The following is a 27,451-nucleotide window of genomic DNA, read 5'->3' as shown; positions in this document are numbered from 1 at the left end:
GGTCTTATGCAGACAAACGGACCAGAAAATTATGAAAATTTAGTATTTATTTAAGAAAGATAAAAGTAAGATAAAAAGCATGCACATTCAGAATTGTTCTAGAAAACCTACTATGTTTTGGTTTTGTGGGGTTGGGTGGGGGTTTTTTTGTTGGTTTTTGGTTTTGGTCTATTTATTTATTTGTTGTCTGGGGTGGGAGTTGTGCGGGAATATCTTCAGACAAGCTCTTAGTTCAGCATTTATGTACACACCAAACATGATTTACAACTATTGGAACATTTTGGCAAAGTTGCCATCTAGTGAGCAGAAAATCCATTAAGCAAAACTGGGAATAAATTCTAACATTTAGTTTTTACTAATGTATCCCATGGATTTAAAACAACTCAGCCCCTTACACTTCTACTCTGGATTCCCACTCACACAGCTGAAATCATTAATTACCAGCTTGACAATTGCACATCAGTACTATTGCAAGGGATTTGCCCTACTTGGCTGTGGGGTGTAGCAGAGAAGTGATGGAATGAAAGGAAATTGTCTCAGGTTAAGCCAGGGGAGGTTTAGATTGGATATAAGGAAAAATTTCTTCACAGAAAGGATAGTCAAGCCTTGGAACAGGCTGCCAGACCACTCCTGGAGATATTTAAAAGATAAGCAGAGGTGGCACTTTGGGACATGGTTTAGTGGTGAACTTGGCAGTGTTATGGTTGTTATGCTTGAATTCAATGGTTGTTATGGTTGAATTTAATGTCCTTAAGGGCCTTTTTCAAAATAAATGTTTCTATGATTCTTTATGTAAACAAATATACACAAGTTTACACATGGGAGCATAATGCATATATTTGCTTGTTGGTAATTAATCAGTCAGAGAGATAATTTTGAAGCATTTGTGTAATTCCAACATTTTATGAAAAGCCTATTAGCTGTGAATATACAAGTACTAAAATTTAGAGTATTACTTTCTTATGCATCTTTCCTCTACCCCTCAGATAGTTATCAAGGGGCTTGCAACCAAGGAAAATTTCTCAAATGTAGTATCGACTTGCAAAGATTGGGAGGGTATATTTCAACTACCAAAAAGAAAATGGATAAAGTTCCTAATTATTAATTCAAATGTGCTTTAGTGATAATGAATTCAGACATGAGGAAATTGAAGCATACTAGGAACTTGATATTACAAATTATGTATCAACATTTTCATCATATTCAGTTCTGTTTGTACAGAAGCCATTTTTAATCAACTTAAAATCCACACAAGAACATAGACTTCTAAATTACTACCTCCTTACTAATAATTAAAATTAATTACTCAAAATCTATAGTATTTTTTGCATGATTGTACTTGTCTTTATAAAAGTGAGTCGGTAATTCAAAGATCTGCTTGATTTATACAATCAGAAATTTTAAGAGCTATTACACAAAGTATGGCAAAGATAACTTGTAATTCAGTCTCTTTCATTTGAAAATTTGCATGCACAACACATTACATTTTAAAAAATAATATAGAAAATATAGGGCATAGAAAGGATCTACTGTTAGTTGTTTTTTCTATCATGTACATCTGAAAGGCTCATTGTACCTTGCAATAAGATCATCATATTTAACTGAATTTCTGGTAAACAGCATGATTTTTTATTGAAACTGTTACCAAAGACCACATCTAGAGCACTTCATTAATTTGTGCTACATGACTGATTACAGCACACCTGCTGCACCTACAAAAGTGCCTGATGCCTGCAGCAAAGTCATAGCTGATAATAGATGTGCAGTGGTTTTAATTTCACTTAGTGCAGCCTCTTATACTTAGTGCTATCATCTAGGCCAGGCAGAGAGACAGCTGTAATTTGGCACCACTGACAGCACTAAGCCTGCAGTAGAATTTCTCTTTTTGTCACTGAAAAAAAAGGATCATCCTAATCTTGCCAGTGTGCAACATGAACAGGGAGAAGAAACCTGAAGAACAAATAGACCAGCTAAAACAACTGGGAGTGGAGGTGGGGGAACCCAAAAAAAAGGTTGGTTTTCAGCTATTCAACTTCTGCTCTGCATCTGAGGCAGCAATTTCAGCTACGTGTAGGTTAAGAACAACTGTTTGCATTAACTTAGTTAATGCAGAGCTCGAGAGGGTAGGCAGATTGCAAAGAAGAGAAGGTTGAGAAGAATTATGGTGATAAAGCCATTGGGTGGTACAGGACAGATTCAGCAAGGCAGAGCATATAAACTATGTTTAGACTGGACTTAAAACTAAGCAAGAAATCCTTTGCTCTGGAGAAGAGTCCCCTCAAACTGTAAAGGTTAAATTTAATCTCCAAGCCATCTTGTTATTTAATCTTATCAACCTAAGAAATTAAAAGCAAAAATAATAATTTAAAGCTGACAAGCAGGATAAACAGCAATTCTGGTTTAACCTAATCTGATTAGAAGTGACAAAAATTGCTCTTATGACTTATGGACAATATCAAAAAGCCTTAAAGTGGATTTGGTATTTCCTGTGTATGAGTTACTTGTGAGAGATATATTCTGTCAGTATAAGATTTGATTTTTAATTTTATCATATGCATATTTAGAAATACAAAGTCTATTTGTGGTTTCTCCAATTAATCATTATGAACTGCATGAAAAATGCTCCTGATGGGGCAGGTATTATCCCCTGGCCAGGACAGCCTCAGAATTGAATGGGATCAAACATGCTGGTGAGAGAGAAGTGATTCATGCCCATATGTTAATGGAAATATGAACTATGTTAGAGCCACTTGAGATGGAATATCTTGCATTATTTCTTCAACAGGATGGGTATTTTGTCCTTTTCAGAATGACAGGGCAGCTGGTGGTGGACTACAGCTATAGATAAATCCTGGACAAAGCAGAAGACATCAGAGAGCACCACAGACAGGTGCATGATAAATTACAGTTCCCACACAAAAACCAATTTTTTTAAAGATTCTTGAAAAAAACATTCATCATTTTGCCACTTAAATTCAAATGTTCTTTGTTTGTCTGCTTGATGCTTTTTTTTTTGTTTTGTTTAGTGTTCTTGTTTTCTTTCCTGTATTTTTATTTGAATCTTGAAAAAAAAAAAGGTGTTCACATTAGAAATTGTGTCAATTATTTTTATATCAATTCACAGCAAATGTTTTTGGTAACAGCCAGCTTCACATCAGGAAATTCCAGTCTCCCAGTACTGATAGCCGGACCTTCTAGTTTAAATTTTGCTCAGATTGGACCTGCCATCAACCTGAGTAAGAAAAATAAAAATAAAACTAACAAAATGAGAAGGTCAATCTTAAATTTGACTGCTACAGGAGATTTTAGCAGTATAAATAAGGTCATCTTATTTTGGCAAGAATTTCAGATACAATCAGTACATTCAAGTGAGAGACATTTTCCTTCTACCTATAATCAATTTTTCTGATGCCTTTTGCTTTCTTTCTCTCTAAGACAAAGCCCTTCACAGACACATGAAAGCTGTTTACTTTGACTGCCTTCGTTTTTCATTACATCTCAATGCCTCCCCAAGGTGGCTGTATACCTGCATGGATGGAAAAATCAAAGTCCCAAGTGACAAAATGGAGTTTATACAGGCAGAGGTTGTACATGGGAATCTGCACAAAGCTGTGAGAGCAGTTAAGCAGAGGCAGTGCCGAGCGCCTTACCTGGCGACACCACAGCTTCCGGAATATTTGCAAATAGGCCAACACCATAAGACACAGTGGTGCCATGTATGTCACCAGAAAAAAGCATGTGTGATACATTTTGGGGTACACCTCAGCTGGAAAGAGAATTCAAATAGGAAAGGTGCATTTAAATATACATTTCAAAATCACCTTAAGAAAAATTATTCATATAGATATGCATGTATTTTTCAACACAACAGGAAGATGTGCCAAATAATATTATGGTCAAGATTGGTTTTTCAATCTCTTCTAGATACACTCTATCAGAAACATACTTTTTATCTCAAGTATCTCCTATATCACACTACAGATTTCTTATCATATTATTACTTTATGTATGGAGTCTTAAGAAGTTTTACTTTTTGTTAAAACAGGAATGGATTAATTTTTTTTATCTAAAAATGAAATGTTATCTATAAGTGAAAACTTTTTCTATCTAAAAATAGGTAAGTAATCAGTCAACCTACCTCATCCTTGACATATTGAAAGGATGTCTGTCATTAGTTTAATTCTGCAAAGGCTACTACGTATCCCTGAGTAAACTGCACAATCCCTCACGTACAAAGACTGCAACTGCAAACTACAGCACACAGGACACTGATGGGAGGAGAGACACACATTCCATATATCACTCGTTGGTGGCAGAATATATCTGACTAAGATGCAGTAATTAATTATTATGATTAAATTTTAAAAATAGAATCAGTACATGCAAGTGTTTTAAACCTAGGAAATCTCCAAGATGGTTTTTAACTCAGATTTAACAATAAAAAGTTTGGTACTGTTGTGTTCTAATTTCCCATGTATCTCTTTTCAAAAGACAACTTATGAATGTTATTTGCTTAGAGTAAATATCTTAGAAGTGCTGTGCCTGTATTGAGTTTTAAGAATGTTGCATCTTAAGCTCCATCAGTAGTTTACACCAGAATGTGCACTGCCTGAAAACTTGTCTTCTATTTTGTAACATTAAATGTAGTTTGCTATTACCAATTGTTGGTATTAATTACAACTTAACATCTGTGGATGGCCTCAGAAAAGGAAAGAACTTTTTGGACAGTAACAACACATAGCAGAAGAGAAACTGCACCCCATGAACAGTTAAATTGCAAGGTAATACTAAGCATTGCATCTTAGATAAAGAAGGAAATTTTATTTTAATTTCTAGAATTTCCAAATGTTTCAGAATGATAAGATCTGCAAGTGAAATTCTGTATTGATTCCTTTTTAAATTAAAAAAAAAAAAAAGGAAAAAAGAAAAAAAGGAGGGGAAAAAAAGAAACAAAAAAAATATTTGCATGAGATCAAAACTGGTGCATCAAAATTATTTTCTGCCTGTTAAAGGGACTGAGAGTGTGGACCCTATCAAAGAAGAGCATGCCAGGAGAATTTCAGAGCTTGTTCAGGCAAAGATAGACAAAGACTTGCCCCACAACTCTCATAGTAGGGAAGAGAACACCATAATGTAAATGCCAGGCTCACTCTCAAATGCAGACTCAGGTAGTCTCACACTTGCCATTGGACCTGAAAGTGCCTGCTGGTACACCCAGAAAACCTTCAGTGTGAAGGAGATGGAAACCTGCTACAGCAAAATCCAGCCAATGTTAATTGCCAGCAAAGGTAATAGAGATGCTGCCACTGACATTTGATAGTTTTGATACATCAGAGTTCAAAAAATTCAGATTAGTAGCATTTAACTTCCTACTTGCTCTAAGAAAGATCCTGTAGCAAACCAACTTACCACCTCCTAACTAGCAGCTGCAGCTACTAACTCTTGTCAATGTCCCTGGGGTAGCCAGACCATTTGGGGCAGGTTTATTATAACTGGCATTAACCTGAGATTATATGTTGATTGATGATCTCAAACTTGCTTTGCATTCCAGAAAATGCAGCCTCACAGCAACCCTGCTAGCCAGGGAAGTATTGGCATGCATGCTCCACAGGTGGAGAGATTAGGGAGCAACTGGAGTAACGTGACTTGCTGGGATCACAGGAGGTCAGAACTGAAAGAACATTCTTTCTGCTCAGGAGGAGGTGCCACCTGCCTAGTCAGGGCTCCGCCAGCAGCCGGGCCCCTTTCAGGTGGAAGGACGGTACATATTTAAAAGGCCATCTGGAGTTTATGACTTCCAATTTAGCATTCCAAGTAAAGTAAAACATTAAATGAGCCTAGCTATCTACAAAGAACTGAGGACCAGGTTGGAGGAAGATCCTAACACTTGCCTTTGAAGTTTAACCACCTGGAAAGTGCCAGCTGCTAAACATCAAAGGAAACCTGTCCCTCCTCCACCCAGGGCAAAGCCCTTTGCAGAACTTTTCCCTAAGAAACATGACTCTGCTTAACTTCTCAAGCCAAAGAAAAGCTTTAAAGCTGTTTGACAATCCCAGCAGCAAGAAGGAGGAGGGCTGGCTAAAGATACTATTCATTTATCAAGTGAGTTCCAAGCTCCTTGAATGCAAACATCAATCAGTCTGTGGTCCTGCCTGACTGGGACAGCTGAAACTCTTACTGCCAAGCAGAGGGGGAGAAAAGGGTCCTATGGTCCCATAATGGACTTCAGGACAGGGGGAGATTGTTCTTAGCTGGAGTAGCCACCCCTTTAAGAATGAAACAATGACTCTCATGCCTCTGGCTGCTATTCTATTGGAAAGAGAGAGTAAAACTTAAAGCAAACAGGTGGTCACAGGGATTGGACTGGATTCAGATCAGCATTCCTACTCAGCTTCATTCATACACTGTAATTACCCCACCCTATAAAGGATCAGTATGTTAAATTGAGCTTTCATTTGTCTACTGCAGGGGTTATTAAACACATTTTAAATGTTTCTAAAGCTTCCCTCTCCACATGATCTTCCAGTCCCAGCCTGAAATTGGTAGATTGAAACTGCAGCTTCTGGATTTTTCCCAGAATTTTACTATATTTGTGTAAATACATATATACATACATGTATACATATACATATGTAATTAAATTGAAATAAACACTCAAAACGTTGTGATATGTCTAGCAAATGAAATAGTCCCTTTAGCCATAGTGCTTAACAAAACTGGTACTCCTGACAGCTTCCTTAATAGGGAAAATCAGGACTATCAAGTTTGCTGAGCATCAGTAGAGTTCCCAGGTTTCCTACTCTCAGAAAGATACCCATGAGGTTCTGGAGTTACCAACATAGAGAAGCAATGCAACTTAAAGTGTACATTTTTAAAATAAAGCTTAATAATCAAGGATGTTAGGAAGTGGGTGCCTATAGGACAAAAAAGTCAAACACATAATGCAGTGCTTCCAAGCTAAGTTCCTATGTCAGAGTACTTAGGGCTAGCTAATACTAAAATTACATGTTGAAACTGAATATATTGTGCTTGAGTTATCAACTTACAATAACACGCAGCATAATTTTAGTATTTGAAATATTCTAACTTCCTTCTACATTAAAATATGCCAAGAGTTTTTCATTAAATTTTGAACACTTTGATAAACAGGATGTATAAATCTTCTTGTAGTACTGCAATTTCCAGCTATTTGTTTTCCAGAATTAACACAATGTGGTTTTGTACTATTGTATGAATAGTCTAAGAGGAAAAGGAACACGAAGTCTTCCCTTTGTTTCCACTCAGCCATGCAGTTTTGGGAAAGAATTATCTCCATATTCTTTTTATCATTTGCAAAGGGCTTGGCTAATGTACTTTGGCTAACACTCTCTTCTTGAACAGCTCTAAGACAATGTACTTAGCTGACTTGGACACATGGTGAACTCATTTTAATATACATTTCTTTTATTTTGGCATTTTATCATCAAATTCAGCACAGCAATTACAGACTATTATAGAGCTGTGGCCAACTCTGGCTCCTTAAGTGAGCCTGCATTGGTCACATGTTGGATTCTTCTGCATTCCCAAATAAAATATTGTTATTAGACAGTACTCAAGATGAAAAACCCTCAGCCTAGAACTGGCAGTGAATTTTACATTCAGGAATGCCAGAAGCAATTACAAAGAAATTGAGCCCTGTTTTAGGCTGAACTACTGCTCCACTTGCAGCCACTGGCAGCTTTCCAACAGCATGCTCAAATCTTATTAGTCAGGGTGGCGACTATTTGTTCACCATTGAGGAGCCCAGGTGCCACAGTACTGATCAGACCTTCCCTCCAGACACTCATCGGACTTTTATGGTCTCCAGCAGCTGGCCCTAAGTCTGTGTAGGGTACAGTGCTGTCTCCTGCTTTGGCATCTCTGACATCTTCCTGGACGTGGCTTTCAGTTACTCTTCCAAAGCACCTCATGCTTCAATGGCCCTGGGGTCCCAGAATTAAAACAGACTTCCAAATCACTTTGGAAAGTGTTATTAAGCATCCTCTTTTTGCAGTCCCAGTCTTTAACATTCACAGTTTAACACCCTCAGAACATATGGTGCACATGATATTCTGCAAAGATTTTATCAGATGTACTGTAATTTTAGACAGCATTAATTGTATGCAGTTCTAAACAAAGCAATAAACACCCTAAATACAATCCCTTCTTGAAACTGATTTTCCTATAGAACTTTTGAGTGTATGCAACATCTACATCTCCACTTTCTCTTTGCAAATATGGGTTATTTGTAGCAGCATTAATTTCTTTCTCCTTCAACATCCTCCTAGACAGCTCTTTCTTTGACATTCTATATTTGCATAGTCAAAAGAGGCAAAACAAAATCCGACAACAATGTAGCTATTTTCTTGAAAAATATTAGCTTTTTATTTCTTCTTCCAGCTTTAATGCTCATCATTCTTTTCAAACCACTGCCTTACTGTTTTCTTTTGTTCTTCTTTTTGTGGGCCTTTATGATTTCAAACTCTATTTTTCAGTAGAAAAACTGCATATTCTATGCTTTGAACTAACTCAGAGTCCTTAGAAACTTTCAAGAGAATGGAAATTATTTTTGAATTAGACTTTATTTGCTATAGTCTGAAAAGGATGTATGTATATATATATATATATATATATATGAAATCCTCATTGATAAAATATAGTTAACTCTACTTTTACTAGTCAATTCCATGATTTTGAGAAATTTGCTAATAATTTAATTAATGCATATAAAGATTCTTCTTTCAAGTTACTATAATAAGCTATTATTAGAACATAGAGATTGTTTAAGGATACCAAAAATGCACCAGCAGAATAACTAGCAATGATGGTGCATCACCATTGGAAGAATTATTTGTTTAAAAGGTAGCAAGATAAAAACAGGATTGTTATCTTTCAGTGGAGTGAAAAGCTTCCCATTTCAGAAAACTTTTTAATATAACATTAGTCTTTTCATGCTCAATATAAATAATAATTTTTAAAAATTGGAGTGATTGTTCTCCCTTTCTGAATCCAGACACAGAAAAATTGTTTCTATACACAAATACACTTGCCTTTATTATAATCCCCTCTATCTCTCCAAACATCCAAGTGAAGGCTCACATCATAACCTGAAGACCAGTAGATTAAATTTAGACAAATACACTCCATAGGAGTAGAGTCTTGCAAGCACATGGGAATTTGGGTTTGTTGTTTCTTATTGGGGTTTTTTTGAATAGTGGGTGCTTCACTTCAGGCTGCAACTACTTCAGCACAACTGAACAAGAGTCACTGTTTAAAATATTTCTAAACCTACTACAGAATCTGTAGTTCAAAAGTAGCACTTTTCCATTGGGAATCAAAAAGTGGCCAATACAGATCTGGAAATTACATTCCCTGATGAAATGCTCTCTTGATTTCCTAATAAATTAACCACATCCTTTCCTCGGCTGAGATTAAAAGAATCTTTGCTGCAGAGTTAACCCTGAAGTGATGAAGGCATGAATAATTGCTTCTGCACCAAAATGAGTGGACAAAAATTGTACTTGGAATGAATGCTGTGAAAGAAAATAGTAACATAACTACTGTAGTATGCTGCAGCACAAGGGGACACAAAATTTTTCACAGATGAAGGAAGAACACCAGAAGTAAAGAAGAGATTTGTCCTCTCCAATGAAACATTAAGTACAATACAGCTTAACAGAGGCTCCCTCTCAGCTATGAACTTCGAGCAGACCTTTGTCAGCAGTGAGTGCCAATGAGCTCGGGGCCACCTCTGCTCCCTTGCCTTGTCCCAGAGGACTAACTGGGATGAAGGAGATAAAGAACAGGGAATGTGATACCCAGTCTTCTCATTAATCCTCTGTGTACGCTGTTAGCAGGAAAGGAACTTTCAGAAGAGCACATGGAAGAGTCCTGAGCAGTTCAGCCTGTTTAAGCTAATTTATCATGATAATTAAACACAGGTGAGCCAGTTGTATTTTATGACAATTGTTCACAGGGCTGGAATCTTCTTCTACAGAGACAGCGCTGGGAAAATATCTGATTGTGCTTCAGCCGGACTCAAGGCTATTAAACAGGCACCTTTTAGATATGTGTTTTGGCAAACTTAGCTTTATTTTCCTGTGTGGGTGAAGAATGGTATTACTGATGGCCATTATATCCAGTGTCAGAGTCACAGCATGTAACTCACGCACTCAGTTAGCACTGGAGGTGTGCCAAGGCCCACCAGAGTCGAGCCTCAGCCATTCGGGTGGGTGGCTCACACCCCTTGCTGTGAACCAAAGACAAAATAGATGCAGTTACTCCCTGGCAATCCTTACAGCTTCAGTCAGACACAGAACATGTTAGATTCAAAGTTACTCTGGAAAGGCAGGGTTACACTTCTTGTATACATTAATTTGTAACTGATCACTTTCACAAAAGTGTTTAAATTATTTTGTCCATGACAAATTTCAAATTTTACATTAACTCACTACCCTGTATTGATGACATCCCTGTAAATTCTGCAATGACATGCAATTTGCATTGAACTCCCAGGAGATACCTATAAAGACGAGTCAAATGCCAGCAATTAGGAAAATATCAGGTGAAAAGAAAATCTGTTCTTGCATAGTTACTTCTCAAGGCTAAGTACTGAAGTCTTTGTCAACCATCGATGTACATCAGTCACAGAATTATATAAGCATCAGCATTGAAGGGACGGAACACTTCTGCCCTCTGGGAAGCATTAACATGATCAAGACATTAGTCAGTCTCATTCATTTAAACTTCATTTAAAATGTATTTTAAGCCTCAGCAACACAAAATAAATTCACAGAAATTTCAAAAATTTGAAAAAATGATAGTTCCTGGAAAGCTTATATAATCAAGAAAATTTATTGTTATGTTTATATAACTTGACTTCATATTAACATCTCCTGATATTTTGATTACTTCATTTAACACCTCCTGTTATTTTGATTACTTTATAGCAGTACAAAGTCAGCTTGTATGGTCAATGACAGACTCACCTCCCCATTGCTCATCACACACTGTGAACAAGGTGGTTTTATTGGCTAATCCTGGGAAAACACTGCTGCACTCCATAACAATAGCCTGAGGAATCATTATGATGCAGGACACAATCCAGATAATTATAATGCTGTTCCTTGCTCGCTTGGCTGTGCTTTTAAACATCAAAGGGTGACAAATTGCATACCATCGATCCAAAGCAATGCAGCTGAGTGTTAGGACAGACACAGACACTGAAACTGTCTAAAGAAAAAGAAATATTATATAAATTTAAATGTGAGGATTTTACCTAGAGTTTAAAAATTATTTATCATCATTTCCTCCCAGAGTTTTAAAAATTGTTTATGTTTTCAACATTGTTAGTTCTTTATTTGCAATTGTTAAATAGACTCCCAGAAAAAAATACTACATTTAAAATAACTTCTTACAGAATTACAACAGCTATCCTCAGCTGCTGTACTCCTACAAGAATCCACAAGACAATTCACACATCAGGATGCTAACTAAACAGAATGGGTGTTGCAAAATCAAATTTTGAAATAGAAAATTTAATCAACTTGGAATGTATAAAACTTTATCTGAAAAAACTTTTCAAACATTAGACAGTGAATTTTATCATTTTTCTTTGTAGAAAAAAATTATTTGTTGGTTTCTATGTTATATTAGCATACCAGAGCCATCATTTTACTTTTTATTTTTACAGGAACAATGAAACCCAGGATCTCATTAAAAAGTCCTTTACAACAATCAGCTTAAGGCAGACTAAGATATTTTACCTTTTATTTAGTAAAGGAAATAACCTATCACTTCAGTTTTATTGTTTCAATTTGTATACTTGGTGATCATTCACTCTTCAGATTTTCTTTCACTGGAATGGAAGTTTTGAACAAAAAAGTTGTGATTTTGATTGTATCAAGTAGAGGTTGTAGCTGCTGGAGAACTTTGCCTTTGACATTATATTTCTTTGGCCATCAAGGTATCTTCTGCAAATATAAACTGTGCTGGAGGCACAGAGCTGATGATCCGCACACACTCTGGGTACTGCTTAATTATTCTGAATTTTAATGACTACAAAGCCAAGCACTTGTCATTCTAGTTTACCCAGTCAGCTCATCCATTCACTTGTTCTTAGAAAAGGTATTTATCAATCATCTTGATGTAAATAATTTTAAAACTAGTCCATGGGTAAATGAGAAGCAATTATTGCTTAAGGCAGACAATCTGATCAACTCCCAGCGAACCTGGATACTTTGACACAAATTCAGTAAACATAAAAAAAGTTTATACTGCCTTCAGGAGTTGGATTCTCTGTCCTAGACACTTGTGTAGCTGTTCAGATCCACACAGAGAGAATATTAATGAGTTTATTTATGTTTACAGGTATTTTTATTGCTTTACATCCCTTCTGAATCATTAAAAAGATCTCAGAAAGTAAAGAGCATAGAAAAATGTTCCAAAAGATGCATTTTTGAAGTCCATCAATTAGATGGGACGAAAACCTTTATTCTGCATAATCATATTCCCAAGAGGAACATATTCCCATAATCGTATTCCCAAGTCTTTTAGGCCTCAGCATGTACTCTGAGATACCTACTCAGTATAAGGTATGGACTTTCATTGGACTGGAAGTATCAGGAAGATGCTGTTGTCATTTCTGGTTCTCATAACATGGGTAAAGTGTACACAAACAGAAAAATAATACCTGTAAGTAGGGAATCACTTTGCAGAGGGTCTGCCCAAAGAACCACGTTTCTGTGATGTCCACAACTAAGGTTGCTGGAAGACAAGTAATTGTGACCAGGATGTCAGCCAGAGAGAGATTCACTATGAAGTAGTTGGTAACGGTGCGCATGTGATGGTTCTTCCACACTGCAAGGCAAACTGAATTTGGAAAGACAAGTTAGTGAGATGGAAACGACTTAGGAAATGCTTTAAGAGGAAAACATTTGACTTTGTGGAATTAAGGAAATGTTTGTGTCCTTTGTTTCACACAGAATATCTGAATATGTAAGAACCATGTGCTTTCTTTTAGAGTAGAAACAAGAGGATACATGTAGACAGATTCTTATTACACAAAGGATAGCTTTCCACAGACTGCAGGGTGGGAAATAATCCAACATATAAAGCATCTTCTCTGCTAGTTAATCTTCACTAACTACTTATACAACTTCATTTCTCTTTCAAGCCATTAGCTCTAGTCTACAGCAGTACACATCTATACCTGTAAATGTTTATCTATTTTCTTATAATAGCATGATACTTAAATCAAATTACTGCAACACAAAATCTTGTAAGTTGTACAAATATAATTTTAGAAAATATTTTGCTGGATTTAATATATCTATTGCATCTGCAGAGAATATGTAACAATTTTCTGGGTAACTGTTATTTGAATTAAGTTAATAAAAGTAATTTTTGCTGTATTAAATGTCACATTTTTGAGGGTGATCAAAAGCAGCATGTAGCAGTCACTTTATAAGATGTGCCTTTAAAGCTTGTTTTGTATATTTTATCTCACTCTTTCACACAGAAAGACTTTTAGAAATGAATCAAATCAATCTTTTAAATCACTACACTAAATTCATAAGCTGCTGAATTAAAAATGCCATAATTAAGTCTAGGAAAGTAGCAGAAAAGTAATTTTTAAAATAATTTTGGAAGTCAAACCCTGAGTGACTGGTGCAATCAAAAGCTTTTGAAATATTTAGATTTTTAAATTAATTCACACAAAGATCTTTAAAAACTGATGCCCAAAATTTTCCAGAAACACCACAATACTTTTTGTAAGACAAGAATACAATTCATTGTACATCAAAGGGTCTTCCCTGCAAACAAATATTCATCCATCATGCACATCTAGATGAAGATTCAAAGTCTCCTAATCTGTCAGGATATAGCACAGTGCTTAATTTAGATACACTAAACAGATCACAGAATGTTAAAAAATTAAGCTAAAAAGGTCCTCAAGAGGTTGCCCAAATCTAAAATGGAATCTGCCAGAGTTAAGCCATTCTCTTACAGTCTTTAAACTATCTAAAACAGCTGGAAAAAAAAAAAAAAAAAAAAACCAGACTTTAAGGCACATAAGCTCTTGAGACCAGATGCTTCTTTAGATCCTAAGAAGGATGACGTGCCTGAAAGCTTCTGTCTATCTTCCAGATCTATCAGTTGATCTCATAAAATATATTAATTCATTCCACAAATCTTGTCTTATGTCTCTAGAACAACAGAACTACAGCAAGACTACAACTAAGCAACTGTTGGCAAGTTTACATTTGAAAATGTGCTATATTTGAAGATACCACACATCTCTTAAATGTGTTGCACTGTTTCATTATCTTCCCTTCCCTACAAAAAAAAAAAATTCTTCTCATGTCTAATCTACTTCTTTTTTGCTGCTATTTATAGACCTTTTTTTTCTACACATAGGCAGAAATGAGGAAGAGTTTTTTTCCTGCAGCAATGCTTCACATATGTAAGGATTTTTTAAATATATTTCCTCAGAACTTCAGAGCTCTTGATCTTTTACTCTCAGTCATTCCCAGAACTTCTGCAATCATCCTTGTTGCTGCTCTCTGGGCTCTTTCAGATGGAATTGAACCTTTCTGGTGAGAGTGCAGAATAGTTTTTCAAGATCTTACCAGTGCAGTGTTGGGAGCTGAGATTGCAGTACTTCTTAATGGGGGATATGTTTAGACACTTAGACTAGGACACAGAGAAAGGGAAGGGCTAGGTGACCTTTAGTTTCTCTAAGACCAGGTAATTTTATTAACTCTTTTAAGATATAGGCTTCCAAGGTTCATCTAAAACCTCTGCTGTGATGCAACATACGCTCTTCATATATTTTAATGTGCTGCAGAGATAGCTCTGGATTCTGTCTCTTATATAAATTTAATTTTTGCTATATATTTATAATGCTGTCATAAATGCAAATGAAAACCTCTCTACAAAGATCTTCACTGTTCTTGGACTGGTTTTGAAAAGGAAACAGTATAAATTTCTTCTATTGTTTTCTTCCTGAATACAGAATTTCAGGTTTTCTTAGTTTTGGCCTCAGATACCTAAAAGGAAAGGCTTATGAATTAAAGGCTTAAAGGAAACATCATATTGATTGTATTTTCTTCCCATTTGGAAGATTTAAAGTGCCTACCAAAGTAATTATTTCTACAGCATTGCATGATAATTGTGATGCTGATACAACATAACAAACCAGAGCTTTTTCACTGTCACTCGTGCATGGGGTTACCACAGTTACAGTCTGATAGTACAGAGGCAGCACCTGATAGGGAACAAATACACTGCTGCCCCTCTGGAATGTTATTTACAGTTGGAAATGCAATGCTGGGGAAAAAAAATGCAAAAACCATTTCACTTTCAATAATTTCAATATTTAACTCTAAAAATTTGAAGATCTGGACATTTACTTATGGCTATTCTTTGTCTTAAGTGCAATTCATATTGAAAGTATGGTCCTGTCTTTTAGTTGGACAAAATTTGATGTTAAGTAGCAATGTTTTCCTGTACTTCTTATTCTTTTTATCAACAGGCAAAAATTAAATAGGAAGTTGTTTAAAAGTTCACAATTTGGCTACTTTTTTTCTCGTATTATGGTTTCAACAGTCCTGTGTTCTACCCAGTTCAGACAAATACATCATTTACAGCCATGGATGTCAGTGCCTAAAGGTGCAAGGTTTAAGCAGATATGTTTGGTGTTTGACCAGGCCTATTCCCATTCCTGTGCTGGTCCATGTGAAAAAGACCTGAACATAATTATTATTTCTGGTAAAACAAATCCATTAAATTGACAAATATGAGGTCAATCTCACTGGCAGCCAGCTGTATCAGAAATCAATTCATAGCATTCTGCATGTTGAGTTCAAGGCTGTATGAGCAAATGAAACTTTGTGATACCCCAGAGATCTAAGAATTACTGCCATTTTCATCTCTGACACAAAGACAGTGAAGTACAGAACAGAAGTTGTTAAAGGCCCTACAGTAAATCAGACACAGAACGAGAAACTTGGACTCCTAATTCCCTGCTGTGTACTAAACCTTCCAGATCCCACTGGCTTGACACAGATGGAATTCAGATGAACTTCTATATTTGCTGCTCCTCAGAGTAACATAAAAGACTGTGCCTCTTGCTACTCAGGGTGTAGAGTATTCAGGAAAGCCAAGACACAGAAACTACTCCTGAATTCCCTTGAATTCTAATTCGTGGGGATAGGCACCTGGAAGGTGAAAAAGCCCAATAGCTTAGAAGCATAAAAATGCAAAATAATTTGTTACTTTATATTTCTCTGCTTACGCTTTTATATTTCCCCTTTTGACCTCTTCTCTTCTTCACAGCATAAAATATTTCCCATTATTTTTATGGTACATAGCACAAGAGCACCTTAATTAGCTTTAAGTTTACATAAGTATTTACATACTATCATCAAAAAAAAAAAAAAGAAAAAAAGAGAGCCTGTGAAAAAAAGCCTCTTAAGAGGAAGTATTTTAAAAACAAGTCAGCTTTCTCTGCCCTCATTGCCCTCTGCTGTTTGCAGTACTGTTTTGAACCCGCCACAAGCATTGGTAACATTTTCTTTCAGTGAAAGGCTAAAAAGCTGTGAGGATCTGCTATGAGTTATTTGAATAGGACATAATGATAAAAAGCCATAAATAAGTCCTAAATGACATAAAGTTAGTTGAATACATTCCTTCCAGACTCGCTCTTTCTGAGTTTACTACAGTCCAAGGTTACTCAGTAGTCTTGGACAATAGCTTCATTGATAGTGTTCTAGCAGCTCATCAAGAAAGATTCTCTAGCCTGTGCTCAAAACCTGTTATTTTATAGGCATAAAAATAGTTTGACTATGCCACTGAATATTGTGCAGCTAGCTAAGTGTCAGAACAAAAGAATTTAATATACACACTCTTTTAATTACACATTTTCATCCCAGGCAGTTTTACAGAGAAGCACTCAGCTCACACAGAAACACTTAAGTAACAGGCTAGGTAAAGAAAGTTCCATGGAGGTGAAATGCCATCTGCCTACCCAAACAGAAATAGCAGAGAGCTGTGAATTTCCACTTATCCTGAAGAACAGAAGAAAGGATAAAAAAGGTAGCAAAGAGTCTCAACTGGGAGTGTATTTACCAAAAAGTACTTCACAAATAAAATAGGAGATGAGGCCAGCAGCAGCCTTCCTAAAAAACTGGGAGCACTGTGTTAACAGGATGCCTGTTTAGTTGGAGCACAGGAGAGTGGCCCAAACTAAGCTCTTTAGACCTCCATCAAAAAATCTGTGAAATAGAAAAATAATTTAATAAAGCTTCAATTTAACATTGCTTTTAACAAAGCTTTTATGTAGCCTTTGATGTTCCTAGCTATAAATGGGACTGAGAAAGAAAGTGGGGAAAGTGATGTTAACACAGACACTGATGAAAAGAGGATTAGAAAGGAGAGAAATGTAAAAAAGCAGTTATGAAACATGCTTCTGCTGTGCATGATTTTCCCTAGTGCTAATGGAACCTAATTACCTGTCCAATGTATTGTATAATTTTCCATATTTTTGCTTTTATTTTACAAAACCCGTCGGAGTTAGAGCTATTCCTGCAAGTGCAAATAGGCAGGCCAGGTTCCACAAGGAGCAGCTGTTTTTCTAATGGCTGTTAGACTGCCCCAGACCATTCATCTCACCGGGGACATTTCCCTTCACTTTTTCCAGACTTCAGCAGAGCTTTAAAAGGCGAAGCACTTGTTGTTCCCACTTCTTCCACACAGTGTCAGTAAAGGCTCGGAAACCAGCTGGACTCGCCAGGCTGAAAGCGTTTGGAAAAATTTGTGGAGGCTCTCCATAAGCCAGGATAGCTCTGAGATAATGAAGCTGCTTTCTGGACACATCCTCCAAACACTGATGATCTCCCACTCCCCAAACAAGTTTCACAGGAAAGTCCCAACAAGGACAAAAAAAGGTTAGAATCAAAGTTAAAATTTAAGATGGATTGCTGTTAGAAATCCATCAAGAAAGCTTCACCTCATATTCCTGAAGTAAAAAACCTTCTCTAATATGACAACATAGTGAGATTATTATTTTTCACGTACAAATTTAGTCCCTGTGGTTTAGTGTCCTGAGGCATTTTAATTAGAGGCTGTAATGGTGTTTAATCAATTAGCACAGCTCATTGTATCTCAAGCTGAATATGAAAACAATAAAAAGGCTCCATCTGGTACAAAGTGCAGCTGCTTGCCTCCTGGAAGATTTATGCTGCCTTGAGCATATTAAACATTGTGCTGCAGTCCTTCCACTGGTGGATTCCTGGGTCACCTGTCAATTTGTTTTCTACATGTCAACTCTAAATAATTTCCCTTACACTCCAGAAGTCTTGTCAACCTCTTATTCAGTGGGTCAGCTTTCAGTGCAACTTCCTGGCCAAAATAGAAATGCAATTTCCATAACCAGCAATAACTGACATTTTCATATATAAAGGAATGACTTTATCTTTTATCTAATTTTCGATGAATAATAAATCCCTGATGGAAGTAAACAAAGAATTATCATATTTCATTCTGAACTACAATGATTTTATTTTGCTTTGGTAATTCAGTCTGACAACTGTTTGACTGAAATGTCATAATATAGTCATCCAGAAGTTATTTGGAACTGATGCTGTGATTATAAGACCTGGTAATCAGCATCTCCAAATGTATTAGGCAGAAAGCTTCTAAAAAACTTTACTCTTTCACAGTATTTTACAAGCAGTGACAAAACATGCGATAAATAGTTTTCTTTTTTTATTCTCTATCTCGTAATCCAACCACTCCCAACTGTTTTCTCCTTACAATTAATTGGTTCTCCATATGGAATTCTTCCTCTTGTCCTCTTTTGGTGATACTACCTTCTGCAAATCAAGATCTGAATGGTGGGATGTCAAGCAACACAAGGTTGAAAGGAAGGCTAAGTAGATATGCTCCCAAAGGGAATTCTGGAGAGCTAGAGACCCTGTGAAGACACTGAATGTATATTGCTGGAAGGAAAAAGGCTGTCATTAAAACTACCTTCATTATGAATGACTCCTGATTAAGGATTCTTCTGCTTTGACTTAAAAGTCTAAAAATTAGGTGCTTAAGTCTAAGCTTATTTAAGGAAGGCTTCTCATTAGTCTTTCAATAATTTCATTGATGATCTTGATTAAGGGGAAAGAAGCATTTTAAATTGCAGAGGATATTTAATTAGGGGTTTTTGAAACCGGCAATGAGAACAAAAGATCTAAAACAAAGTAATATCTTCTGTGAATAGGGAGCTACCTAATCCTTAGGCTGTCCATGTCTTACCCACTATTAAGCTCTAAACTCACACATTACTTAATTTTTACATAACTAATCTTGCTTGAAAGAAAGGTGACCAACATGAGACCAGGCTTACATTGAAAAGTAATAGAATGGCAGAAATAAAATGCACTGTTTTATACAATGTTTATTATAGAGGAAATACTGAAAAAAAATTCCTGTGTCTGGTAACAATGCCTGGCAGATAAGAACTGCTCTTGAATACATGATGTGATAGCTAAAAAGACAGACAATACTCTGAGCAAAGGAATTCCATGGCCTACCAGTGAGGCTATAGCTCCTCATCAACAGGAAACACTAAATGTGTTCAAACGTGTGAAGAAATCCTTAGGAACATGACAAAAGGAGCAGGTGGCTAGGTCTTGCTCTCTATGTCTCACATATAAACAAGTGTGCATGTGTAGGTTCCATCACACAGAAATAATACCAAAACTGTAACAAATGTAGTTGAATAACATAGAACCCATGAAATCCCAAAGTATTTTGGTAAACATCAGCTTCACTGGAATGTACTCATGGGGAACTGTCACCCACAAAAGACAGTGAGGATCAACATAATTAAAAATCAGGTAACAACAACTACTTTGCTTGCAGCAACATGTTTTCTGAGGTTTTCTACCTACCACATGTTCTATTGTTCCAAAGAGTTGAGTTGTGGGTTTTGGGTTACTTATCTGCTCCAGCACACTTCTAAATCTTAAGAACTGGCTTATCAAGGCATTAGAGAAGAAAACAAGAACTGAATTTTGTGTAGTGGAAGCTTATTTGTATGGTTCACAACTGGGAGTAAAAGCACAACCACCTAATCGGCACTGGAATCATTTTCTAACTCAGCCACATTACATAATCTTAGGCATTCAACAATCTAATGGAAATGGAAGTTATTAGCAGAGAATCAGCTATGCTATAAAAACAGACTTCCCAAAGTGCCTGGTTTAGTCAGCTCTGGAGGAAGTGAAAGTTTCCATCACAGAGTTTTCCTAATCTAACTATATTGCTTTAATCTAACAGATTGGTTTAAAATATCTACCCCCCAAATCATTACCAGTATTAACTGGCAAACCCAGTCATCTCTGCAGAGCTGGCTATACTGATTGACTACATGTTTAATAATAAGAAGAATTGATATTATTACAAATAAAGCCTACAAAATCCTTATCTACACTTCCTATTACAGGTGGAAGAGTCAAAAATTTAGATGTCATACTGTATATGACACTATGATAAAAAGCTTTCACACTTGGCTGATTCAGTTGAAAGCTGCATGACATTAAAATGAAGGTGTGTTTCACAGCTGAAATGCTGGGCAACTTTGAAAAAATGTGCTTCAAAAAGCATCCATCAGTCACTGCAACATGAGTTGCACTAGGAAAAACCTTTACATGTCCACATTTGTTTCTACTGGAGATGTAAGACTTAGTGCCTTTTCTGCAGGATATACAAAGAAAATACAATTCACTATGCTAGTGACATGTTCCATCATGCATATTATACCACTTCTGAATCTGTATCACAGATTCTCATTGCAATATTCCACAAACTAGCTAAAATCCTTGCAGCCCTACTGTGCTAAGAACCAGGAGAAAGAGCGCAGCTCTGTCAGAGCTGAGGGCACCCCCAGGCTCTGCCACCTGTGCCCCCTGCCCAGGAGCTGCCTGTCCATGCTGGAAGCCAGCTCTGCCATGGAGCAGCGCCTAAGCTGGGACCAGGCTTCTGGGAACAGAGCTTTTGGAGTTTTGGACTATTCTTTTGGGAGTCAGCCTTTTGCCTCAGAGCTGCAGTCAAGCTCAGGCTCTCACACTAGGCTCAGGCAAAGACCTGGTTGTAAGTATGGTTTTGTCTTGCTGAATTTGATTGTAAAACTCATCCATGGACTTGATTTTCTGGCTTAACCTCAGAACTGTTTCATCAGAATAGATTTGTCTGGTGGTTGCTGGGAGGTGACTAAAACCTGGTAAACATCCTCAGACCTACCAAGGCTCAGGCACTGTGGGACTGTGTTGGTGAGTGCACTGCCCTGTCAGTCTTGCTGCTGCCCTCAGCTCCTGGAACCCTCTCCCCTGGGGAACAGTCCATCATAGCTCTTTTCTGACACATTCCACTTGTGAGACAGGCAGTAAGTCAGCTGCTTATGTCCAAGAAAACAAATTTGACATGCAACACAAAAAATAAAATATGCTTTATAAACAAACAAAAAAAAAATCCCAAACCCTTCAATATTTTTTTGTTCTGAAAAATGGTGAGTAATCCCTATATTATGCAAATAGCAATGTACTTTAGCTGATACTCAAACTCTACTATAAATTGAGCTCATACATTCTCTTAGGTAGAAAAAATATATACATATTGTCTCATTCCCTAAACACTGTCTTCTTAACAGTGATAAAGCCATTCTAGTTATTCATCCAAGAGATAAAGGTGACTGTCATGCTGATATTACAAAGTCCTTTCAATGCCAGGTTCCCCAAGGAATCTGAAAAAATGAAATGCAATAATTTAAAATGTAATTAAATGAAATATGCCTCATCTACAGCAACAAAATAGTATTCATGAAGATCATTTAGGAGAATACATGACTCATCCAATTCTACCAACATAGGCATGTATGCCTAGACCTCAGTATTCACTGGATATCTTTAAAATTACAACAGCGCAGCATTTGAGAGAGCTGCCTATTCATAGGCATTGAGCAGGACTCTGGTATTAGAGCCATACACTGATTTTTTTCTGCTCTAGCCCAAGAGAAATCAAATGGAGGCTGTTGAACTCTATGAGTCAGACTATGAACTCTTTGAAGAAAGGAGCATAGTTGGGTTCTTACAGATCTCAGCAAAACCAGCAGTTACTGTAAAACAGATAATAAATAATACATCTATCCAAAGAGAGGTAAGTCTCTCCCAGTCTCTTTCTGAGCTGGAATGAAAAACAAGTATCACCAAACTGTGTGAGTAAATAAAGTTTCCGAGACTTCTCACAGATGTACTGCATGGCCTCTCACCCTTGGAAGCCAGCAGTGTGGAGGACTTTCAAGCTGGGCACTGGCAGGCTGCATGTGCTAGAGATTGCAGCTCCTGCCAGCTCTGAGAGGGGCTGCTGCCAAGAGCCCCAGCAGCACAGCTGGGGGATGCCAGAGGGTTGCTTGTGTTGCCTACAGCCCTTGATCGAACCAAGTGATCTCTGCTGCACATTTTCATTTTGATGAATGCATGTTCCCTGAGAGAAGCCATTTCATTAGAAAAATCCTGACCCACATGAATGAATAACTTCAACAAGGGTCATTTGCATTCTTCATATGTATAAACAGAGTTAAATGCATGTAGTTGCACATTTCCTTGTAGTCTTACTCCAGTTATCAACTACTGCAACTGATCAGCCTGGAATGGCATCAGTAACCAGAGACCTTCAGACATCCTAAAAATACCTTTTCTTCTTTAATTATCTAGCTTCCTATTTTCAAGTAATGTTTTTAATGATCTGTTTTCAAATAAAGAAGAAAAAGGTCTTTACAGTCAACATACATTCTACATTAAGAAGTCCTACACTTTGGAGTAGATGTGAAAAGAAATTGCAAGCTTCATTGAATTGCAGTAGTAAAGAAATTTTTTGGTCTTATTTGCAAAACAGAAAATCCTTACCCTCCACACTTGTGCTTCTTCTAGTGATAAATAGTGACCAAGTGAAGAAGAAAATATGAAAAATCATCATACTAATACTGCCATCTAAATTTCAGATTCCCTTAATGTTCATGTAAATATATCATAAAATCATCTTAAAATCTGTTTTTTTTCCTTGAGTCACACTGAAATACCTGGTGAGCAGCCTACCCAGGCATACAAGAGAATCACTGACATGAAGCACTGTGTGCAATACTGAAACCTGCATTCAAATACAGAGACTTGCTACTGTTTTTCACTTTAGCTGGTTTGTGCAGCAGCTCAGACAGTTTGTGTCAACTCTCCTAATTAAATTGAAAGCTAAATAGTAATGCAGCCCTTGTTATATGCTATTGTTAGTGGAATTCCTGCTGTGTATCTCACTCAAGAACCCAACACATGTCAATCAAAGTTCAAGCTCCCGATTCTACCCTTGGTTGTTAATTAACTGTCAGAATGCTTCAATCCAGTTTATTACTAATATCTGAGGAATGTGCTGTGCCTTCCACTTGCACAGATACTCCTTATCCCATGTGAGCGCACAAACCAAGATAAGAAGCAGAAATGTAATTTTCAGCACCACGTACGGAAAGGGAGGGTTTTCCCCAGTTACTTAAGTGTTATTTGAATAGGATGTGTTAAAAATAGAACCAAAGCATTGACTCCAAATGCCATGAGCTCCTCAACACTGGGCAAATGTAAGCAAAGGAATTCAATGCATCATTAAGGATGACACTATAAAGCATTAAGGATTATACTATAAAGCACTAGCAGCCACTAAAACATTCTTTAGAAGCACTCCTGCTCCTCTTTGAGAAGGTTCATGACTAAATCCCAGATTAGGCTTCAATATGGATTTTTCAAGCAGCAGAAATCATTTTCTCAGAGTTATCAACATGTGTACTGTTCTACATCAGATTTCACATGTAGTAAAAAAGTTCCTCAAAAATGTTTTTGTGAAGAGCATTAGATCACATCCATTTCTCTCCTCAGAATCACATGAACCTGCAATCAGTGCAGTGTGAGCTTTCTTGAATAAAGATGAGACAGTATTCAGCGACCAAGCACCTGCAGAGACCACAAACAATTCCTCCATGAACAGAACCAGCAATATGGAGCAAACAGCTTGAGGAGGATCATAGAATCATTTGGGTTGGAAAAGACCTTTAAGATCATTTAGTCCAGCTGTAAAGCTGAATGATCTATTGTAGGTTTTGCTGTGCTTTAGAGAAGTGGACAGAAAAGAGTTCAGCTACTTCTCTGTCCATCTTAAGACAGCAACTTGCTACCATTAGAGAGAGAGATTTCAGAGGACAAAACGCGGACATTCCATCCAGTAAAAGATGGAATCCAGGTGGGTGCAGAGCCAGATGCCAGTTTTCATCCCAAGCAAAGAGTAAATGTACACAAATACAAGGAAAGAACAGCTGCACATCTGCAGTGCAATAATCTCTATTTGTGAGGGCACAGAGGGGAAAGCTTTTCTCCTCGTGGCTTCAGAGGGGAAAAGTATAAACAGGGTGAAAGCTCCCAGAGCTGAAGATTTGACCTTGAATTTTTACAGGTGAGAGGACAGCATTCTGAAATTTGTCTACATTATCAGTGGAGGATAATAGGTAAGCATGGGTGGTTCTCCTAAAATAGTCTTTGCTCAAAATCATGAAAAAGGACAGCTTTTATCCAAGTTTAAAATAAAGGGCCATTATCTTTGCCAGGGTTATTATCTTTACACTGTCGATCAAGCTGGCTGCCGAGCAATGGACTGAGCAAACGTGCACACAGGCACTTACGGCAACGTTACAGAATTACTAAAACAACCAAACCACTATCATCAATGCGTTGAAATTTTAAAAAATGCCTTTAAAAGATTGCCTTGGGCTGCAGTCTCATTTGCATCTCACTTCGGGAAGCCTGTAGAGTTTGCAGTGACAGCCCTGACACGCACAATTCCTTCCGAAAAACATGAATGAAAGACCCGTATGGCGGGGCGGGGCCCAGCGCGCTCTGTTCGCGGCAGTATCACGGGATGGACACCGGGAATGCCAATGGCCTGACCGCAGCACAGGGGCTGTGGCTCCGGCGGCCACACTGCGTCCATTCATAAACGCAGAACTGCTGAGGGCAGCGCCTGCTCCGCTGCCCCGGCCACCCGCAGCCCGGGCAGGGGCACGGCCGCTTTGGGACGCGGGGGCACGGCCACCTTGGGACGGAGGCACGGCCTTGGGACGGGGCACGGCCTTGGGACCGGGGCACGGCCGCCTTGGGACGGGGCACAGCCGCCTTGGGATGGGGGCACGGCCGCCTTGGGACGGGGGCACGGCCTTGGGAGGGAGCACGGCCGCCTTGGGACGGGGCACGGCCTTGGGACCGGGGCACGGCCGCCTTGGGACGGGGCACGGCCGCCTTGGGATGGGGGCACGGCCGCCTTGGGACGGGGGCACGGCCTTGGGACGGGGCACAGCCACCTTGGGATGGGGCACGGCCTTGGGACCGGGGCACGGCCGCCTTGGGACGGGGCACGGCCGCCTTGGGATGGGGGCACGGCCGCCTTGGGACAGGGCATGGCCTTGGGACGGGGCACGGCCGCCTTGGGACGGGGGCACGGCCGTCCCGGGCGGGTGTGTGCACACGCGTGGCCGCCCTCCCCTGCACCAGCAGAGATTTCTGTTCCGAGAGCCGCCGCCGTGGCGGCAGCACGCTCGATGGGGAGCGATGAGGAGCAGTGGGCAGCGGGCGGGCTGCTGACAGCCAAACCCCCCTGCCGCTGCCGCTCCCGCTCCCGCCCGCCGCCACAGCTCCCCCGTGCCCTCCCTCCCTTCGCTCTCCTCAGCTCTCCACCTCACTCCAGCGCCCCTACCGCTCCCTTCGAGGCGGCCGCCCAGCAGCCTCGCCGCCTCCTTCAAGGATGAATGGAAGCGGGAGGAGGCGGGCTCCAGGAGAGGCACCGCCCCCCTCGCTCCCTCAATGAGCGCCCGGGAGGGGCCGCCGCGCCCCCGCCCCACGGCCCCACTCCCAGCGCGGGGGACGGAGCGCGGCCACTGCTGCGCCGCCGGGGAAGGAGCCGCGCGTTCCGGCAGTTGAGGGCCCCCCCCGGTTCCCGTCACAGCCCGGGCGCCGTCCCCGTGTCTCTGTCTGGGAGAACCGCCCCGCGCTCCATATCCCCAGCTCCGGGCCGGGGCTCCGCGAGGGAGCCGCATCCTCCCGAGCGGGCTGCGAGGCGGAGCCGCCGCCGTGCCGGGAGGGTTCAGCACCTCGGCCCGGGGACAGGGGCGGGAGCCGGCCGGCAGCCGCGGCTTTCCGCCGCCGGGCCGCCCCGGTGCGCTCCGCCAGCCCGCTCCCCGTGCCCGGCCCTGGACGCCGGCGGCCGCCGCTGCAGCCCCTCGCCCGCGTAGGGGGAGCGGATTCTTTATGGCCCCTTCCGCGCAGCCCCAACTTTCCCCCTCGGCTGGGGACTGCCGCCTTTCCAGCGGGGTGTGCCAAACCCACCGCGGTTTCCAGCCACCCTCCGCGCAAAACCCATCTCGGGAAGGGAGAACGGGAAGTTTTGGGGAGCTCGACTCACCCAAGACGTTCCCAACGAGAGCCACAATGAATACGACGATGTAGCCGGCGATCAGCGCCCATTCATATTCCTTGGGATGCAAATACTCCTTCCAGAGATATCGCAGGAACTCCTCATCATCGTAGTCGGAGGAAGGCGTTAAAAGAGCCTCCCGCGTTTCATTTAGTTCCGACCCACTCGTCCAATTCCTGTACGGAGGGGAACCATCCTCTGGTTGAATCCCGGACATCCCTAGTGGTTATTCCCGAGGCTGGGAAAAAAACAACAACCAACAAAACCCAAACCCAGACCCGTCAGAGCATCCGAGCTTTCTCCCGCCCGTCCATCGAGGCTTGTGGTTGCCAGTGCGAAAAGCGGGGTGTGGGGAGAAAAATGACGCGGGAACTTACGGGAACCAATGCGGGAACAGGCTGGGGATCCGCGTCGGTCCCCAACCCGCCCTGGCGAGCCTTTTCCCCGACCGGGCAAGGGGTGCAGCTTCCGCGGGGGACGCTTCAGCCCCTGCACCGTCGTGGAAAAGGCTGGTCGGGGTAGGCTGCATGCCTCAGGTGCTGGGAGTGCACCCGCCCCCGCGGGAAAAGTCACGTCCGTTTCAGACGATGTCGATTTTTGTTCCCCAAACCATGCACACGCACCCTCGCACAGCCCGCATCTCTGCACGCCTCCCCCCCCCTTCCTCCCCCCGCTTCAGCTCATCCCCAGCTCCTCATCACTCCCCCAACCCTACTTCCAGCTTGCCCATCCCTCTTCTCGGCTTCTCCTCGGTTTCTCACCCTCTCTTACACAAGCACTTCCCCTTAGAACTTTCAACGTTAGATTCCAGATATATTCAAGATATTTGTAAATTAAAGGCTGTGGAAGGCTGTGGTGGGGGGAGCACAGGGTTAAAGGAGCC

General features: G+C 39.9%; 1 protein-coding gene across 3 annotated transcripts in view; it reads right to left on the bottom strand.

The window, feature by feature from the left end:
- HCRTR2 (hypocretin receptor 2) overlaps window positions 1-27,222 on the bottom strand; it is a 35,220-nt gene extending 7,998 nt beyond the window's left edge. For 2 of the 3 annotated variants that reach the window (XM_074538216.1, XM_074538214.1), the window contains exons 1-4: window positions 25,852-26,206; window positions 12,710-12,888; window positions 11,007-11,250; window positions 3,651-3,766 (exon numbers count right to left, since the gene is read on the bottom strand). In XM_074538216.1, coding sequence (XP_074394317.1) covers window positions 3,651-3,766; window positions 11,007-11,250; window positions 12,710-12,888; window positions 25,852-26,191 — 879 coding nt within the window. In that variant the 5' untranslated portion in view covers window positions 26,192-26,206. Of the gene's footprint in view, window positions 1-3,650; window positions 3,767-11,006; window positions 11,251-12,709; window positions 12,889-25,851; window positions 26,207-26,556; window positions 26,807-26,945 lie in introns of those variants that run through there. The other variant, XM_026792785.2, reaches the window with a different exon arrangement.
- Between the last annotated feature and the right edge of the window lie 229 nt (window positions 27,223-27,451).

This window comes from Zonotrichia albicollis, chromosome 3, assembly GCF_047830755.1.
Source record: "Zonotrichia albicollis isolate bZonAlb1 chromosome 3, bZonAlb1.hap1, whole genome shotgun sequence".
Lineage (NCBI taxonomy): Eukaryota > Metazoa > Chordata > Aves > Passeriformes > Passerellidae > Zonotrichia > Zonotrichia albicollis.
The sequence above is the reverse complement of the archived record's forward strand: the minus strand, read 5'-3'. Positions and strand labels throughout refer to the sequence as shown.